Source organism: Neomonachus schauinslandi, chromosome 4 (genome assembly GCF_002201575.2).
Source record: "Neomonachus schauinslandi chromosome 4, ASM220157v2, whole genome shotgun sequence".
Classification (NCBI taxonomy): domain Eukaryota; kingdom Metazoa; phylum Chordata; class Mammalia; order Carnivora; family Phocidae; genus Neomonachus; species Neomonachus schauinslandi.
This window is the reverse complement of record NC_058406.1, coordinates 40,385,008-40,404,886: the sequence shown is the minus strand read 5'-3', so window position 1 is coordinate 40,404,886 and position 19,879 is coordinate 40,385,008. Positions and strand designations below refer to the sequence as shown.

Here is a 19,879-nt window from a genome sequence, read left to right as displayed (position 1 = left end):
TCAAAAAGATATACGTACCTCTATGCTTACTACAGCATTATTTACAATAGCCAAGATATGGAAGCAACCTAAGTGTCCATCAACAGGTGAATAATAAAAGAAAATGTGGTACACATACACACACACACACAGGAATATTAGCCATAAAAAGGATGAGACTGTGCCATTTGAGACAACATGGACGAACCTAGAGGGTATTATGCTAAGTGAAATAAGCCTAACTGAGAAAGACAAATACCACATGATTCCACCATAGTGGAATCTTAAAAAACAAACCCACAAATGAATAAACAAAAAGCAGAATCAGGCCTACAATACAGAGAACAAAATGATGGTTGCCAGACAGGAGAGGGGTGGAGGGTTGAGCAAAATGGTGAAGGGGAGAGGGTAATACAGGATTCCAATTATGGAATGAATAGATCACAGGAACAAAAGGCACAGCATAGGGAATATAGTCAATGATATTATAACAGAGATGTAACAGGACAGATGGTAGCTACACACTTGGGGGGACATAGCATAATGTATAAACTTGTCACCCGAAACAAATATAACATTGTTAACTATACTAAAAAAAAAAAATCTGGAGTGCTTGGGTGGCTCAGTCGGTTAATCGGCTGCTTTTGGCTCAGGTCATGATCCCAGGGTCCTGGGATCGAGCCCCACATTGGGTTTCCCTGCTCACTACAGAGTCTGCTTCTCCCTCTGCCCCTCCCCGTTTGTGCCTCCCTCTCTCTCCCCCCACCTCTTTCTCAAATAAATAAAAATATTTAAAATAAAGTTTTTAATTAAAAAAATACACATAAGTATATTTGTACATATATGCATACAAATACATGTAAACACATGCAAATGACAGAGGGAAGAAGAAAGAGAACTTTCAGCTTTTGTTCTCCATACTTTTGTACTGTCTCATTCCTTTACAATAATAAAAGTAGGGGCGCCTGGGTGGCTCAGTTGGTTAAGCGTCTGCCTTCGGCTCAGGTCATGATCCCAGGGTCCTGGGATCGAGCCCCGCATCGGGCTCCCTGCGCAGCGGGAAGCCTGCTTCTCCCTCTCCCATTCCCCTGCTTGTGTTCCCTCTCTCGCTGTGTCTCTCTCTGTCAAATAAATAAATAACATCTTTAAAAATAATAATAATAGAAGTATGCAAGTTTGACTCCAGCAAATTTCTTTAAAAAGACAATACAGATCTTCAAAATAAATCTTTTCTTAAGGTAAACAAAATCCTGCAATATTTTATCTTATTTAAAATGTAATTATTACTGGGGCACCTGGGTGGCTCAGTCGGTTAAGCAGCTGCCTTCAGCTCGGGTTGTGATCCCAGAGTCCCGGGATGAAGCCCCACATCAGGCTCCTTGCTCAGCGGGGAGCCTGCTTCTCCCTCTGCCTGTGCTTGCTCTCCCCCCACCCCATGTCAAATAAATAAATAAAATCTTTAAAAATATATAGAATTATTACTAAAGCTTCTGGCTCTATGACAAAGTTAACCACTTCATGTATAGAATGACAGTAGAACTATGATATCTTCAACACAAATACATAACACATTTCATCCCTTTTCCCATCAGCAATCAAACACAAATCTTAAATGTTAATGGGGAGTTATGAGAATTAAAGAAATTACATAAATCTGTACCTGTACTATTTGGTGTTGGAGTCTGATGATGTCCCAAGGTAGCTAATACAGGTCCAACTGGTAGGGAAGATGGACGCTGCTCTGACTTACATAACTGAGCAGGTTCTAGAAGATTTGAACATATGAAATAAGTTAGGAAAAAAGCCAAATACAACTGTGTTAACTGCAATTGTGTAGAATTCAAAATAGTAAAGATCAGTAATTTTTGAAACTGTCTTCCATTAAGTCAAGTTCCATGCTACTCCTTCTTCCAGACCTTCTATCCCCTTTAAACTAATGTACTAAGACATCAGGCAGGACATCAAGAGACTAGTCAAGGTAGGCCAAAACCTCAGTAAAAATGCTCTATAAAACTAGCAAACACTTCTGATGATAAAGTCTTTCTAAGCATCAAACCACCTAAGTCATTTTAAAATGGGGAACATGGGGCGTCTGGGTGGCTCAGTTGGTTGAGCGTCCCACTCTTGATTTCGGCTCAGGTCTGGTCTCAGGGTCATGGAATCGAGCCCTGCACTGGGGCTCTACGCACAGCAGGGAGTCTCCTTGAGATTCTTCCCCTCTCCCTCTTGTGCACACACACATGCTCTCTCTCTAAAATAAATAAATCTTTAGGGATTCCTGGGTGACTCAGTAGATTATGCGTCTGCCTTCAGCTCAGGTCATGATCCCAGAGTCCTGGGATCAAGTCCCTTTTGGGCTCCTTGCTCAGCAGGGAGCCTGCTTCTCCCTTTGCCTGCCGTTGCCCCTGCTTATGCGCTCGTGCACTCTCTCTCACCAATAAATAAATAAATCTTAAAAAAAATAAAACGGGGCACAGTAGTACTTCCTCTTTAGCCCCACTAGATACTAAGCTCATTCTCTTAAGGAATCAAAATTCACAAAAGGATTTCACATACTTTTTAAAGTATTTTTAAAGGGATTTTTTTGTTACAATTTCTGACTTAACTACGTCATCGAGAAAACAGAAATGTTGGATGCAACAAAAAGTAAAAGGAATTCGTATACATGGGTGTTGTCCCTAAACCTTCCTTTGCTAGTTAAAAAACAAAACAAAACAAAAACAAAACAAAAAAACCTACAGATTACTCTATACTTAAAAATAGGTCTTTCCAATCTGTAGGCATCACAAATTTCACCCTTCCCTTCCATTACCTTAGGGTCCACCATGAAGAAGAAACCATTTGTATTCTTCATAGCTATAAAAAATACCCCAAAATAGAAAGTTCCTGGATTACCTTCAAGTAGGTCAATGTATATTAAGCTTTCTTTGGTAGCATGAATCCAGGGTCATAGGATTCTGTCCCACCAGTTAATCCAACTCTCAGTAACCTTTTCCTTCCATCTCACTTTGAAAACCAAAAGCTCTTTCATTGTATTAAAAAATCCCCAATACCAAAAATATTATCATCTTTTTCCAGTGCATTTTCTGCTGTTCCATTTTTTTGTGATTCCTTTTACTTATTAAAAAACAAAACCAGGAGCACCTGGGTGCCTCAGTTGGTTAAGCGTCTGCTTTCGGCTCAGGTCATGATCCCAAAGTCTTAGGATCGAGCCCCACATTGGGCTACCTGCTTGGTAGGGAGCCTGCTTCTCCCTCTCCCTCTGTGCTGCCCCTGCTTGTGCTCTCTCACTCTCTTTGCCAAATAAATAAATAAAATCTTAAAAATAAAACAAACAAAACAACAACAACAAAACCAAAAACAAGCCCTTAAAGATTACTATGATGGCTACACAAATTAAGTTTCTTCTAATCAATAAATCTGAAACATTTTTGCAAATATCATACCTGGAGGTAAGACAGTCTGGGTAGGCATTGTGTTGATCACAGGTTCCAAGGGACTAGGTTGATATATTGCATCTACAGGATTAATAGTACTCTGAGATAAAGAAACACAGTATAGTTATTTTTAATTAAATGCCCTTCCATTGCTCCCAAATGTATGAAATGCCCACATTTCTGACGGCAAAGTCCTGAGGGTAGCTATATAGATATGCTGATCAAAATGCAAAGAGGAAATGAAATTCATTTATGATACAGAAGTCTAAGAGTTTCTTAAAAAACAACATAGTAAGGAGGGAAAATCAAAGAATTTGTCATATAGAAAGATAAAGCTAAATGGAAAACCTGCAAAGAATTATAAAATGGTGTGGGAAAATTTCAGGAATCCAAAATAGTAACTTCTCAATTCCCTTAATTCTCAATTCACCACAAATAATGTTTCTCTATCGAAGATAGAGAGAAATGCTCTCTCTTACTTTGGTGTTACTAAACATTACTACAACTGGTAAATATACCTACACCACTAGGATTTTATCTTTCCATCTCATACTATTGCCACCTTCTATCACTGTGTACACAATGTACAGGCACCTAGTTTTACAGTCACTAAAGGCAAAGAGATGTATCTTCTAATTGGGGGATGCAGGGAAGGCAGCTTTCTTTTTGAGGATTTAGAAGAAACAAACATGTAGTTACAATTTTAGAGAGAAAAAAGTCTAGGTCTTTCTGATTTCAAGCCAAGAACTTATTCTACCAGCATGAGGACATTTTTAAAAACAAGACTCTAGGGGCGCCTGGGTGGCTCAGTTGTTAAGCATCTGCCTTCGGCTCAGGTCACGATCCCGGGGTGCTGGATCGACCCCCACGTCACACTCCCTGCTCCGCGGGAAGCCTGCTTCTCCCTCTCCCGCTCCCCCTGCTTGTGTGTTCCCTCTCTCGCTGACTCTCTGTCAAATAAATAAAATCTTTAAAAATAAATAAAAATAAAAACAAGACTCCACAGTTTACTGATTTTTTTTTTTTTAAAGATTTTATTTATTTATTTGACAGAGAGAGACACAGCAAGAGAGGGAACACAAGCAGGGGGAGCAGGAGAGGGAGAAGCAGGCTTCCCGCGGGGCAGGGAGCCCGATGTGGGGCTTGATCCCAGGACCCAGGGATCGTGACCTGAGCCGAAGGCAGACGCTTAACGACTGAGCCACCCAGGCGCCCCTACTGATGCTTTTTTACTTGGAGGAGGGTAGCTTTAAACTAAGGTCTTTGCCAGAGTAAAGTTTAGATCATTTAGAACACTATACCAGATAAAACCCAAGAAATAAAATTTTCAGTTCTTTATAGAGTTTTCCTTGATCCAGAAAACTTCAAATATATTTGGGGAGGCTTATAACAGAAAATACTGAAACAGATTTAGAAGAGAAATACTTTACTGATGAATGAGCCCCAAAAGTACTCATAAAAATTTAGAAGCCCCTAGCAATGGAAACTGAGTTAAGGGGAAAGTTTTTATAGCATTCTCATTTAACTCAAATTTTTTTTTCTTAAAGCCCCTCTCTGCATAAATATTAAAAATTGCTAAATCGGATCTTTTTTTTTTTTAAAGATTTTATTTATTTATTTGACAGAGAGATGACACAGCGAGAGAGGGAACACAAGCAGGGGGAGTGGGAGAGGGAGAAGCAGACTTCCTGCTGAGCAGGGAGACCGACGTGGGGCTCGATCACAGGACCCCGGGACCACAACCCGAGCCAAAGGCAGATGCCCAATGACTGAGCCACCCAGGCGACCCTAAATCAGATCTCTTAAATCAACTGATTTGAGCACAAGAATTCTGATGCTCGTCACGATGGTAGTCTACTGACTATAAATATTTTAACAGGAAAATAAAGGACACTTTGAGAAGAGACCCTGAAAATAATCACTAATAATAAAAACCCTAATAAAATGAAGTAGGGAAGGTTTTGAAGTACTGGGAAGAGCATAGATAAGACAGACTAGGAATTTTAATTCCTTAGAATCCTTATTCTACCAAGGATTTGGCAAGTCTTTTATCTACTGTGGTCCTCACTTTCCCAGTCTGTAAAATAAGAAATGTCTGGATTATATGTTCCCTAGGGGCTTTTTGGTTATTACTTTATGATTCTATCTTTAGATACTGGACCAGGATATGATAACTAAACAAATGTCTCAACAAGTCCTGCAGCTGTTCTTAGAATAAATTCCTTGTTTTTACCTAATGGTTTTCTCCAAAAGAACTCCAAGGGCTTTACAAAGGCAAAATCCCACCATTAATATTGATCCATGGGAAGGAGAGTATGTCACCTCCTTATCCTTACCTTTTATATAAGAAAAATTACTGAAGAGAATAAGAAATAACTTCGGAAAAAGGGACCAGTAGAATTCTATCTTTTGAATGTAATCTTTTGTTTTCCAGATGAAATGTTCTGAAGATTAAGCTTGTCTAATCTTTTAGATTTTTGCATGTATATTTAAAGTACCAGATATCGGGGCGCCTGGGTGGCTCAGTTGGTTAAGCGACTGCCTTCGGCTCAGGTCATGATCCTGGAGTCCCGGGATCGAGTCCCACATTGGGCTTCCTGCTCAGCAGGGAGTCTGCTTCTCCCTCTGACCCTCCTCCCTCTCATGCTCTCTGTCTCTCATTCTCTCTCTCTCAAATAAATAAAAAAATCTTAAAAATAAATAAATAAAGTACCAGATATCTTTTGCTGCTTGTTGTTAATAGAAAATATAACTACTCCATACTTATCTACAGTCTTTGTCCAATCAATTTCAGGCTAAAATATGTCAAATTACCTTCTACACCTTGCTTTGAAAATGAATATGCAGAACTTCAGAAGCACAAATAAATGATAATCCTTAGCTCTAACCACAGTTGTACCATTAATAACATTCTGCAAAATATAAATTATATATGCATGCATTTATGTATAACTACCATTTATTGATTCTGTGCTCATCCTGTACCTTACAACAATGTTCTGAGGTAGATCTAGCCACCTTTCTTTGAAGTTGAGGAAACTAAGGCTCAAAGGTCAAATAACCTGCCAAAGATCACAGCTATTGAGTAGCAGGGCCAGGTTCTAGCTGTGTGGGTCTAAGATTTAAATCATGAACGCTTCCTTTCTTTTTAAAAAAATAAAAACTCTTGAGGAAAAATGCTATAGTCCTGATCAAATGATTCAAGTATGGTTGTTTTCTACAGGTTGAGATTTTTTGTAAGTATAAACTTTCTAGATGTTTTTAATTGCAAATGACCAAACATTTTTGGTATGCTTTATAAAACTGCCGATTTTTTAACATAATAAAAAGTAACTAATTTTGTTTTGAGGAAAGAGAGATAAAAATAATTGCCAACATGATTTTCCTTAGGATCTTTGGGGACCATGACATGCTAGACAACATATATAGTCCTTTTCCATGAGGCTTACAATCTTAACTGATAGCTCAGGAAGAGATACTACATTATATTACATTGTATTCAGATCACATAATTGTATTATCACCATGGCTCAAATTCTGAACTCGCACTGTGAAAAGACAGATAAAAATTCCAACGTCTTTAATTCAAATTCTAAAAATGCTTCTCTTATCTCTGGCTTCTTAAGAAATATGCAAACAACATCGATATTTAACTTTTTTTCATTTTAAACCAAATACAAAGATAACATGCTTATCCTTTCAAGTATAATCATGAGATGGTTTTGAAGATTTTGAAGTTTCCAGATCTCAGACAAGGTGGCATCTTTGAAGTCTTGGGACAAAAAAAAGGGGCTGCCTCCTGCTTTAGAAATACAGTCTAAACAGAAGTCACTCAGTTTACCATAAAAACAGGGTCACTCCAACTACAAATCTTCAAATTCTAACTTTTATTTCCAGATGGAAAACACCAACAATAAAATTTTCTTTTCTTTTTAAAGGAGAAGTTGAATCTAAGGGAAGAGTAAAAGGCTGAGGAGGAGGAAAGAATAAGAAAATGGCTGTAAATGAAAGAATTCATGCTGCAATTTGTTCTAATAAAAACACAGTATATACCACAGTAGCAATGATAGTTAACACACAAAATCTAAAAAATAGAAACCAATACACAATATTAAATAGATTAAGATATGTTTCAATATTGAATCCCTCCCCTTCTGCTTTCATCTGAGAAAAAAAGAAGTTTGACAAGAAATGTAGCATTGTGAGTTATGCCTTAGTCATAAAAGCTGTATTTTCACACCATGATTAACCCTTCATGTTAACACATGCAAAGTGATTCAATCTGAACCAACACTTAGAAAAATTTTAACATTTTCCCTGCAAATGATTACTGAAAGATGGCCAATTTTAGAAGCTTAAGGAAAATTGCAAGAGTCAACAACAAAAAGCAGTGAGTAGGTGAAAAAGAGGAATTTGTGTTGAAAAATGAGTAGAAGTTCAGGCTTCTCCTGACATGACTGGTTATAATGCTCTGCAGAAGTAAAGGGAAACAAAAAGATTAGATTAAACTTACTATAATTCCATCTGCGTGCTTCTCCGCATTACACTGGTCCTTAAGGAAAAATGTTAAAAATATTAACTTCATTCTTTTATTTAAGTAAGTCCTTGTGTACTTTCTTCCCTATTATGAAAGCTTATTCTACTAGTAACAATGTTAGAAAACTATTTCTCGGTTTCTATTGAGATTATAATTCCATCTGTACATTGCTAGCCAAACGTAATTCTATCAATGGCTACACAACCACCATCACCAACAGCATGGCAATTGTTTTTTTTATATAGGCAGTTTAATTAAATTCATTATGAATATCTTATGGAACTGTGTAGTTATATCAGTATCAACTATTAACAGCAGATATACTAATTTAGGATTGAAGACCCTGAATATTTCTGGGTTTAATTTTATAGTAAATTATGCCAACTACCCACAACTCCCAAACTCTCACTGCATTTTAAAGGTGTAAGAATCATATACCCTTAAAATCTTGGAAGAGACACTATTTCCCATATTCTGGCTGCAGGCCCCAGAATTATACTTTTCTCAATAGATGGTTTGATTTTTGTTTAAGTAAATGTAATCACTGATCCATGGAATGACATAGGAATTAGCACTTAACTGCCTGACAAATATTTTGCATTAATTATTCCACCAACAACTCGATAAAGTAGATACTATTATTTTTCCTACTGGACATATGAGAAAATTGAGACAGATAGAGGGTGGGGAGCCAGGATTCCATTAGTCTGGCTTCAGAACTCATGTTCTTAATATGCTATTTTGCCTTGCTTCTCCAAGGATGTACTTCAGGAAGAAGGTGGTGGAAAGTTATCAACACATATTCATTTCTGTAATTATAATCCACCTATTTGTATTATGTTTAAAGTTCTAGCTCCATACTATCAGGAAGTTTTAAAGTTTTAACAGAAACCAATATTTGGTCTTGGTTTTAAACATAATGGCCGGGGCGCCTGGGTGGCTCAGTCGTTAAGCGTCTGCCTTCGGCTCAGGCTCAGGTCATGATCCCAGGGTCCTGGAATCGAGGCCTGCATCGGGCTCCCTGCTCCGCGAGAAGGCTGCTTCTCCCTCTCCCACTCCCCCTGCTTGTGTTCCCTCTCTTGCTGTGTCTCTCTCTGTCAAATAAATAAAATCTTAAAAAAAAAAAACATAATGGCCAAGTTGTATCTCATTTATATCTATAAATTTTTCTTTAACCACTGAGTTTACTCAGAAATCTACACATTGAAGGGTCAACCAAGAGCAACTGAAGATTTGGGAACATATATATATTTTTAAGTGCAGGTACAGAAAAGCATTAACATAGCAGGCCTATCTGCCTGCAAAATTGGCCTTTGGCTAATGATTAGGAACTTGAATTTTGGGAGTGTCCCCACCACTCTATCTGATAAGAGTGGCTCACTGTGCCTAAACTGTTCAATAATATGGTTTATGCTAACAACCAGCTTTCCTTCTGGGAGTCTGGAATCTTGATAAGTCCTAGCTAGAGAGTGCTTATATGACAAGGCCCCAACAAAAACTGAGGGTGTTGAGTCTTCAATGAGCTTCCCCGGTAGACAAAATTTTACTTTTTTTTTTTAAGATTTTATTTATTTATTTGAGGCAGAGAGAGGGAGGGAGAGAGCACAAGGGGGGGGGAGAAGTGGCAGAGGGAGAGGGCTAAGCAGACTCCCCCATGAGCAGAGAACCCATGTGGGGCTTGATCCCAGGACTCTTAGATCATGACCCGAGCAGAAGGCAGAGGCTTAACCAACTGAGCCACCCAGGTGCCCCCAAATTTCACATATGTTGTCACAATTTGTTGCTGGAGGAAGTAAGCACATTCTATGTGAGTCTACTGGGAGAAGACACTTGGAAGTTTGTGCTGGTTTCCTCTGGATTTTGCCCCATGTGCCTTTTCCCTTTGCTGATTTTGCTTTGGATCCTTTGCTCTAATAAAGTGTAGCTATGAATATGACTATACACTGGGTCCTTGAGAATAACTGCATTTTGTTAACTGTGTAATTCATGATGGGGTTTCCCCCTATTTGCAAAATTAACTATATATTTAGAACATCCAAAGTTTCAGTTAATTCTTAATAGAGACAGTTGAAAATAAATTGAGAAGGTTTCTTGCGTAGATGACATTTTAACTTAATTCTGGCCTTCCCCTATTAAATTTTCCAGAAATGGCCCCAAAAAGAGGCAGTGTTCATGTCCCTTACCCTAGAACCTAGGTGGGCCTTTGTGATGGTCTCTACCAGTAAGTACAGCAGAAGTGACTATATGTGATTTCTACGACTAGGTCATGGAAATGTCACAAACTTTCACTGTTTTCTAGGAACCCAACCACCATACTGTGAGAAAATCCAAGCAGCTGTAAAGAGGACTATATGGAGAATTTAGGCCCTCAGTCCAACTTTCCAGGCATGTGAGTGAGCCACCTTGAAAGTAGGTCCTCTAGCCCTGCATCAAGTCATTACTGGTGACATTTCATGAAACAGAAACAAGTCATGAGGTCTACCCAAACTGCATATTTGTGAGCAAAATTTAAATGACTGTTGCTATTTTAAGACCCTCAGTTTAGACTGGTTTGTTATGCAGTGAATGATTACTGATATACCACATTATATATGTATATTATCTAAGAAACCAACCACTTTTAATTCTGGTATAATTTAAAATAAATTTCAGTACCTGACAAACTTTCCCCCCAAAATGTTCTCAATTAATAATGTATGCTACCTACAGAGTATTTTAGATCAGGGTTCATTATTTTTGTTATTGTTGTGTTTTTGTTTTTTTTTTTTAAGATTTTATTTATTTGTCAGAGAGAGAGGCAGAACACAAGCAGGGGGAGAGGCAGGCAGAGGGAGAAGCAGGCTCCCCGCCGAGCAAGGAGCCCGATGTGGGACTCGATCCCAGGACCCTGGGGTCATGACCTGAGCCGAAGGCAGCCGCTTAACCGACTGAGCCACCCAGGCGTCCCGACTGTTGTGGTCTTTTAAGGCAGAGTCAAATCATAGATTATTAAATGCCTTCCTATCAATCCATTCCCATCACGTACTTTAGGGATTTTGTTCTACTACCTAAAAAGGCTACATTCATCCCTTCCCCGCTCCCACTTCCATCTTTCTTTTTAAAAATTGTTCTGTTTTTGTTTTGTAAGTATACCATAGTGGCCTTTAATCAAGGTCAGTTAAAGCTAAATCTCAAGTATTACTGAACTAGAGATTTGATTGAATTCAATATGAATTATTTTAATGAAACAAAGAAAAGGTCTAATTCTACTTCCCACTTAAATTACACTGTATTTTTATGTGGTTATAAATCCCTCATTCCTTAATACAAAGGCTAGTCTCTTCTCAGAACATACCAGCATGACTGAGATCTATAAATCTGAAAATGAACAAAAACATCAGCACAACATAATTTGGGAAGACTTCTGGCCAGAACTACAGACTCTAATATTTTTAAAACCATGCCTACTAAGAAAATACATGAAATATATCCTCATCTTTTTTTTTTTTTTAAAGATTTTATTTATTTATTTGACAGAGAGAGGCACAGCGAGAGAGGGAACACAAGCAGGGGGAGTGGGAGAGGGAGAAGCAGGCTTCCCGCCAAGCAGGGAGCCTGATGTGGGGCTCGATCCCAGGACTCTGAGATCATGACCTGAGCCAAAGGCAGACGCTTAACGACTGAGCCACCCAGGCACCCCTATCCTCATCTTTCTAATAAGGCAATGCAGTCCAGTAAAAGCTCCCTAATTATGGACCAATACACTTACTAACTATATGCAACAAAAAATAAACATGCTAATTCAAGTCTGATGAGATTCAACAAATGAGGCTGGGACGACTGGATAGCCACATGCAGAAAAATAAATTTAGACCCCTACCTCACACCACAAAGATGAATGCAAATATGAGCTAAAACTTCAAACTCAAAACACAGGAATAAATCTTTGTGATCTAGGATTAGGCAATGACTTCTCAGATAAGCCACCAAAGGCACAAACAATAGAAGATTTATCTGATAAACAGGATTTCATCAAAAATAAAAATATGCATGTTTCTCAGGATGCTATCAAGAAAGTGAAAAGACAACCTATAAACTTGAAGAAAAATATGCAGATCATGTCTGATAAGGATTTGTATTTAGAACCTAACAACTCAACAAGATTAAAAAGAACCCAACTAAAAAATGAGCAAAGATTTGAACAGACATTTCTCCGAAGATATATGAATGGCTAATAAGTATGTGAAAAGATACTCAACATTACTATTCCTTAGGGAAATGCAAATGAAAACTGCAAGATATCAAGAGAATGGCTACAACCAAAAAGATAATCACAAGCGTGATCTCATCATATTCACAAGTTCTGTGGATTATTTATTTATTTATTTAACTGAAGTATAGTTGACAATGTTACATTAGTTTCAGGTGTACAACACAGTGATTCGACAAGTCTATACTTTTTTTTTTTTTACTTGCTTACCACAAGTGCAACTACCATTTGTCACCATACTATTACAATACCATTGAGTACATTCCCTGTACTGTACCTTTCATCCCCATGACTTACTCATTCCATAACCAGAAGCCTATACCTCCCACTCCCCTTCACCCATTTTGCCTACTCCCCTCATTTCCCCTCCTCTCTGGCAACCACCAGCTGTTCTCTCCATTTATGGGTCTGTTTCTGTTTTTGTTTGTTCATTTGTTTTGTTTTTCAGATTCCACATAAGTGAAATCATATGATATTTAGCGCTGACCGTAAGATAGAAACATTATTCAGGTGGATCTGATCTAATTTCATGAGCCAAAAAGGGTCCTCACAGAAAACCAAATTGGATATACTGGGTTAAATAAAATACATTATTAATTTCACTTGCTTATCTGAGTTGTGGCATATAGGTCTTATCACCTAATCTTGATAAGGAACTGGTCAAGTCCTTCCTGCCTGGTGGCGGAAGAGAAGGTCAGAAATGTGAACCATGAGAAGGATATGATGTGCCACTGCTGGCTTTGCAGATAGAGGGAGTCTGTGCAAGGACCAGAGAGAGGCGTTTAGTTGCTGACACCAAGTTTTAGCCAACAACTAGCAAGGAAATGGGGACCTTGGTCCTACAACAAGGATCTGAATTATGCTAACAACCTGAATAAGCCTGGAAGTGGATTCTTTCCCAGAGCCTCCACAGATAGTTCAACCTGTCTAGAACCTTAATTTGGGCCCTGTGATATCCTTAAGCATAGAACCCAGCCCAGTCACTTTAAGAGTCTGATCTATAGAACTGTGAGCTTATAAAGGAGTGCTGTTGTAAGCCACTAAAAAAAAAAAAAAAAAAAGGAGAATCACAAATATTGGTAAGGATGTGGAGAAAATGGAATTGTAACACACTGTGAGAATGTAAAATGGTGTAGGTGCTTTGAATAGTTTAGCAATTTCTAAAAAAGACACAGAGTTACTTATGACCCTGTTAATGCCACTTCCATGCATAAGTTAAAAGAAATGGAAATATACCTCCACACAAAACCATTATAATGTACACATTCATTGCGGCATTATTCATAATAGCCAAAAAAAAAAAAAAAAAAAAAACGGAAACAACCCAAATGTTCATCAACTGATGAATAAACAAAATGTGGGATATCCATTCAATAAACTATTCTTCAGAAATGAAAAGGAATTAAGTCCTGATACATGCTACCATATGAATGAGCCTTAAAAACATTATGCTAAGTGAAAGAAGCCAGTCACAAAAGACCACATACTGTGGGATCCTAATTACATGAAGTGTCCAGAATAGGCAAATCTAGAAACAGATCAGTGGATGCCAGGGATTGGAGGAAGAACAGGGGCAAGGGTAGCAAGGGAAAGAGGAACAGGGAATGACTGCTTAATAGGTACAACATTTCTTCTTGTGGTGATAAAAATGTACTATAATTTGATTATAGTGATGACTGTACAACTTTGTAAATATACCAAAAACCATTGAAATGTACACTTTAAATGAGTGAACTTTATGATATGTAAATTAATATCAGTAAACCTGTTTTCTTAAAAGTCTAATGAAGAATTTAAAAATACTTATGAAAACAAAAACTCTTATGAAGGAAAATGTTCTGGGGAGAGAATGTGCGATCCAAAGACAACTTAAATATACAATCTACTTTGAAAGGATAACCTAGACCTGTACTGTCCAGTTTGGGAGCTACTAGTCACATGTGGCTATTAAGCACTTGAAATGTGGCTGGTTCAAAGTAAAAAATACACCCAAGATACTAAAAACTTAGTACAAAAAAAAAAAGACAATGAAGTTTCTCATTAATGAATTTTTACATTGCTTATGTTGAAATGATTTTGGATATACTGGGTTAAATAAAATACATTATTAATTTCACTTGCTTATCTGAGTTGTGGCATATAGGTCTTATCACCTAATCTTGATAAGGAACTGGTCAAGTCCTCAGATGTAGGGGCCTCCCAGATTATTTCTGCTCTCTTCCATCTCCCCCACCTTCCTCTGCAGTTTCTCATGAAACGCCAACTGTCTCTATCTATGGTACAAAGAATGAAGTCTTCTGAACTAACAGAACTTACCTGAAAATCCCACTAACCAAGTGATGCCCAAACTTTGCTGCATATTACAACCACCTGGGAGTTTAAAAATCCCAAAGCCCAGGTGACAACCCACAGCAATTACCACACAATGTCTGGGAGTGGGAGCCAGGCATAAGACTTGTTAAAGATCCTCAGGTGATTCCAGTGGGCAGCAAAGTTTGGGAACCAATGCATTAATCATTTAGACAGGAGGGGAACTTCTGGTAGTGAGAGTTAAAGAATCAAAACTGGAAGGGGTTTAAAATCCTACCTACAGCATGCTGCCTCTAAGAAGCTAATACTAAATTACTCCAAACTACAAAGATATCAAATTAGCTATCTTCTTATATCCGTTATGTCTCAAGTGGCAATCTCTCAAAGTAGCTGATTTCAATATTTTATTAACCTGTCAGTGAAGAATAATCCTCCAAAATGACTAATAATTTATATTCCCATTAGTATTAGTTCTGCCATGTTTACCAACAGCAGAACAGAGAGGTGGCTAAATAAATAAAAATCATACATAAAGGGGAAACACTAAACTATGCAACCATTAAAAGTTATGTATTAGAAACACCCATTCAAAATTTACAATTATCAGGCCCCTACCATGTGGCAGGCAACTGTTCTAGGCACTGAGGATACAGTGGTGTTATAGAGCGAATATGTGTGTGTCTCCACCCACCACCGCCAAATTCAGAAGAAGCCCTAACCCCCAGGATGGCTATATTTGGAGATGGGACCTCTAATGAAGTAAATTATGGTTTAATAAGGTCCTAAAGATGGAGCCCTGACCTAGTAAGTGTCCTTATATCAGAGAGCTCTCCTCACCTTCTCTCTCCCTACTCTCCCTCTGTCCCTTCCATCTCCTCCTCCCCCCTCCCTCCCTCTCTTTTCTCTCTCTGTTTGTGCACATACCAATGAAAGGCCACATGAGGACATACTGAGAAGGTGGCTGTCTACAAGTTAAAAAGGGTCCTCACAGAAAACCAAATTGGCAGGAACCTTGATCTTGAATTTCTAGCTTCCAAAACTGCGAGAAAATAAATTTCTTTTGTTTACGCCACCCAGTCTGTGGTGGCTTGTTAGGGCAGCCCAAGCAGACTAATACAATGGCAAATAAGACAAAGTCCTTAAGGAGATTATAAATCAGGTGGTAGAAAGACAATAAACAAGGTATCATGTAATTCTGGCTAGTGATGCAAGGCCATGAAGAAAAAAACACAAATGAGAGATTAGAGATTATTTTAGATAGAGTGGTCAGGAAGGTCTCTTCAAAGAGATTTCATGTGGGCAGAAATCTGAATAAAGTGAGGGGGTGAGTCCTGGAAATCTGGGGTAAGTTCCTTCTAGGCAGCGGGGAAAGCAAATACAAATCCCTGAAGCAGAAAAAGTCTGGCCTGTCTGTGAAAAAGAAAACAAGCCAATATTGGTGGAGTAGTGTGATCAAGTGAGGGTAGATGAGGTGATAGAGTAGTAGTGATGGTTCAAGTGATGTAAGTTATTGTAAATAGTTTAGAGTGCATTCCAAGAGAGATGGGAAACCATTTAGTGGGATTTGAGCAGACGAGTGAAATGGTCTGATTTACATTTAAAGATACACACAAAGTTCATATAGAGTACATATATAATTTAAGGGATAGTATTTGAACATAAAAGCCTTAATAAAACTTCCTTCTGGAAAAAATTAAAAAGCCAAACTCCATTTACTTAATCTATGTTACCTGTTCTGAAGGACCCTGAAATGTAAGTCTATCAAGCTGGGCTAAGATAGAGAGATAGGAGGTATAGACTAAATAGCAGAAACTTCTAGGGGCGCCTGGCTGGCTCAGTCAGTAGAGTGCGTGGCTCTTGATATCAGGGTTGTGAGTTCAGGCCCCCATGTTGAGTGTAGAGATTACTTCAAAAATAAAAAAAATCTTAAAATAGTAGAAACTTCTAAAAAGGAGTATTAATAATTTGAATTCTAACTCATTCCAAAGGTAGAACACCAAAAATACTCTTGATGGGTAGCTAAAAGGTGAGCTACTGAAAGAGGCTTGTTGCCTTGTTTTACAACTATCTAAAGTCTTAAATGACTTGTAGAGGTTATCCAAACCAGTCTAAACACTATCAGCTCTTCTACTTCCTCAATCTTCCAGAGAAGGCAGTGTGAATCCCTAAAATACCTACCTATTCACATTGAGCAAGGTGTAGTTTACTGGTTATCCATACACTGTAGAGGCTTTTGGGTAACAGTAGGTGACCCAACCACCCATAAAATTTCTCAGTCAAGAAAAACAAAAACCTTACCATCTCTTTTACGCCTCCAACCCTATCCTCCCTTTAGAATATATTCTGATCCACAAAAGTAGATGAAAATTTAGACACACACACACATAGGAAATCAGGCATAGTGGTAAAACAAACAAAACACCCAGAAAGTGAACATAAGCCCTTAAATTCTGACACTTTAATATACTGAATCTAACCTCAAAAGAAAATGACACTGCCCTCCTTTAACTTATATGCCGAATATCCTTCCCATCTAAGCACAAATAGACTGTCCTATATAATTGTGTCATTAACAATACTAGGTAAAAAGTGACCATTATCAGGCAAACAAATACATGCAACTGAATAAGTAAAATAGGCCAGTAATTAAAAATCCATGCAAACATCACTCCCAATAGTGGCTACTGAATTGCCTGTCTACCCTCTTCTAGCCACTGGCTAGAAATACAGAGGTACAGTCAGTAGAAATAATGGGGGGGGGATTTTTTTTAATTCTTCTTTTCAAACACTAAAATGCTTACTCCTCAAAATACCAAGCAATCAAATTGACATTTAAGTTGAATACACCAAAATTTTTCAGAAAAGCAGGCACCATAACCATGAAATTTTTACCATACCACAGTAATTCAAAATACATATTATTGCATGAATAAGAACAGCAATTTAAAGTAGCGGTTCACTAATGTAGTTTAGTAACAGAAAAAAACTACAACAAAATTAAAAATATATATATCTTTATTATACTCCTTATTATGGATGAGAAAAAGAACTCTTGCTAAAATTTAATTCCTTTTCTCCTAAGAAAAACTTTTCTGTGAAAGGTTTTGCAAAATATGTCCTTGCTCTAAGCAGTGATAATGGATAAGAAGGAAGGAAGAGGAGAGTCATTCAAACAATACTCCCCTCTTTCCCAGTCACTGTATCAGAAATTCCCTTATAAAAAACAGGCACATGCTGCTAAGGTTTATATCTTAATACAATAGTTGTTCAATAGTACCAGGAACCCCACAATACAACTTATTGGAGGAAGGTACATATTTCACAACCAAGTTCCTGGCTATTAAAGAGAAATGCCATTATAATTTTTACATCTCATTAAATGAAAGTAAAGTAAAATTTACTTACTTTAGCAATCTGCAGCAACACAATGCAGTGTTTAATTGATTCTACCATGCTCTATAAAAACAGAACACTGATTTTAGGATCTTGCACCAAATAAAATGGTCATATGACATTAAAGCTTAAAATATAAAAATAAAAATAAAAAAATAAAAATCAGTTCAGACGTATAGGATTTAAGTTTATACTACACAAGAAATACCCTCTCTGGATTCCAGTGGGTTCTAATATACTAACAGTGTTAGATGAAGTTATCATAAGCAATTCTATCATTAAAGAATGCCAAAAAATTGTTAATTTGTACTCAATAACATTCTAAATGGTTTTTCAACACTTCAAACAGAAAAAGATGTGAGTCTGATTAATTTCCAAATTCTTAGATCAACAGCAGACAATCCCAGTGTAAATTTCTAAAATATCTATTCAAGACTTTTAAGGAATTATGAAGAGTAAAGAATCCTATCACAATACGGTGAACCCTGAATACTACTACTTTGCCTGTTTTTAAAACTGCTCTTGTCAAAATACAAATCTTATTAGTAGCCTATTATATAACATGAGAAGGCCAGTACATCAGAAAACGTGAATCACAATATATTTTAATTATAAAAAAGAGAATATACATTGTGCATGGATGATACCTTTTATCCAAGGATCTTAAGACAGATAAGATCAGAAACACGTAAAATGGTCCACGAAGTGAATTTTAATTAGAAGGATTATTCAAGTCCCTTTATATCCTTTAGAAAATAATAAAATTCTTAAACACCCTTGTAAAAATTTATAAAAATTAAAATCTCAACTGTTCTTATTAATAGAGCAATTTATTAATTTAAGCAACAGCTTAAAATAGAAATGCTATTTTAAAGCACTTTGTAATGTAAAGCCAGAGTTTACCAAACACGTAACTTACATTTGTTGTCTCTTTGAGAGTTTCAATTTTCTGTGAAAAATGATAAGTTTAAACAAATAATCAGAAGCACAAAGAAGTATCATTGCTGTTTTTTACTAGTCATTTAAAGAATTTTACCAAAATGTACTCTTTACTCTGAGGGCAGGCAACTGGGAAGGGAGTACTTTCTGTTATACTTCTTCTTCTTTTTTTTTTTTTTTTAAATATTTTATTTATTTATTTGACAGAGAGAGAGACAGCGAGAGAGGGAACACAAGCAGGGGGACTGGGAGAGGGAGAAGCAGACTCCCCGCGGAGCAGGGAGCCCGATGCGGGGCTCGATCCCAGGAGCCTGGGATCATGACCTGAGTCGAAGGCAGACGCTTAACGACTGAGCCACCCAGGCGCCCCTCTGTTATACTTCTTAAAACTTATAAAAAATTCATTTTACGGATTATGTCTTCAAATAAGATTCATATGATTGAAGATTTCTAAGAATAACACAAAACATTATTACTCCTTATATGAAAAAAGTTGTCTTTTTTATAGACTATGTGATTTTCTAATTTTTTATTAAAAAAATTTTTATTAACATATAATGTATTATTTGTTTCAGGGGTACAGGTTTGTGATTCATCAGTCTTACACAATTCACAGCACTCATCATAGCACATACCCTCCCCAATGTCCATCACCTAGCCACCCCATTCCTCCCACCGCCCTCCACTTCAGCAACCCTCAGTTTGTTTCCTGAGATTAAGAGTCTCTTATGGTTTGTCTTCCTCTCTGGTTTCGTCTTGTTTCATTTTTCCCTCCCTTCTTCTATGATCCTCTGTCTTGTTTCTCAAATTTCTCGTATCAGTAAGATCATAGGAGACTTGTCTTTCTGACTTATTTCGCTTAGAATAATACCCTCTAGTTCCATCCACGTCATTGCAAATGGCAAGATTTCATTTTTTTTTTGATAGCTGCATAATATTCCATTGTGTGTGTGTGTGTGTCTACACATACACCACATCTTCTTTATCCATTCAGCTGTTGATGGACATCTAGGTTCTTTCCATAGTTTGGCTATT

The 19,879-nt window shown here is 37.4% G+C and overlaps 1 protein-coding gene across 5 annotated transcripts in view; it reads right to left on the bottom strand.

The window, feature by feature from the left end:
- Positions 1-19,879, bottom strand: part of OSBPL9 (oxysterol binding protein like 9) — a 170,518-nt gene that overhangs the window by 27,318 nt on the left and 123,321 nt on the right. For 3 of the 5 annotated variants that reach the window (XM_044914509.1, XM_044914511.1, XM_044914512.1), the window contains 5 exons: positions 18,825-18,854; positions 17,918-17,968; positions 7,930-7,968; positions 3,426-3,516; positions 1,640-1,744 (listed from right to left, as the gene is read on the bottom strand). In XM_044914509.1, coding sequence (XP_044770444.1) covers positions 1,640-1,744; positions 3,426-3,516; positions 7,930-7,968; positions 17,918-17,968; positions 18,825-18,854 — 316 coding nt within the window. The remainder of the gene's footprint in view (positions 1-1,639; positions 1,745-3,425; positions 3,517-7,929; positions 7,969-17,917; positions 17,969-18,824; positions 18,855-19,879) is intronic. The other 2 variants (XM_021684302.1, XM_044914510.1) reach the window with 1 other exon arrangement.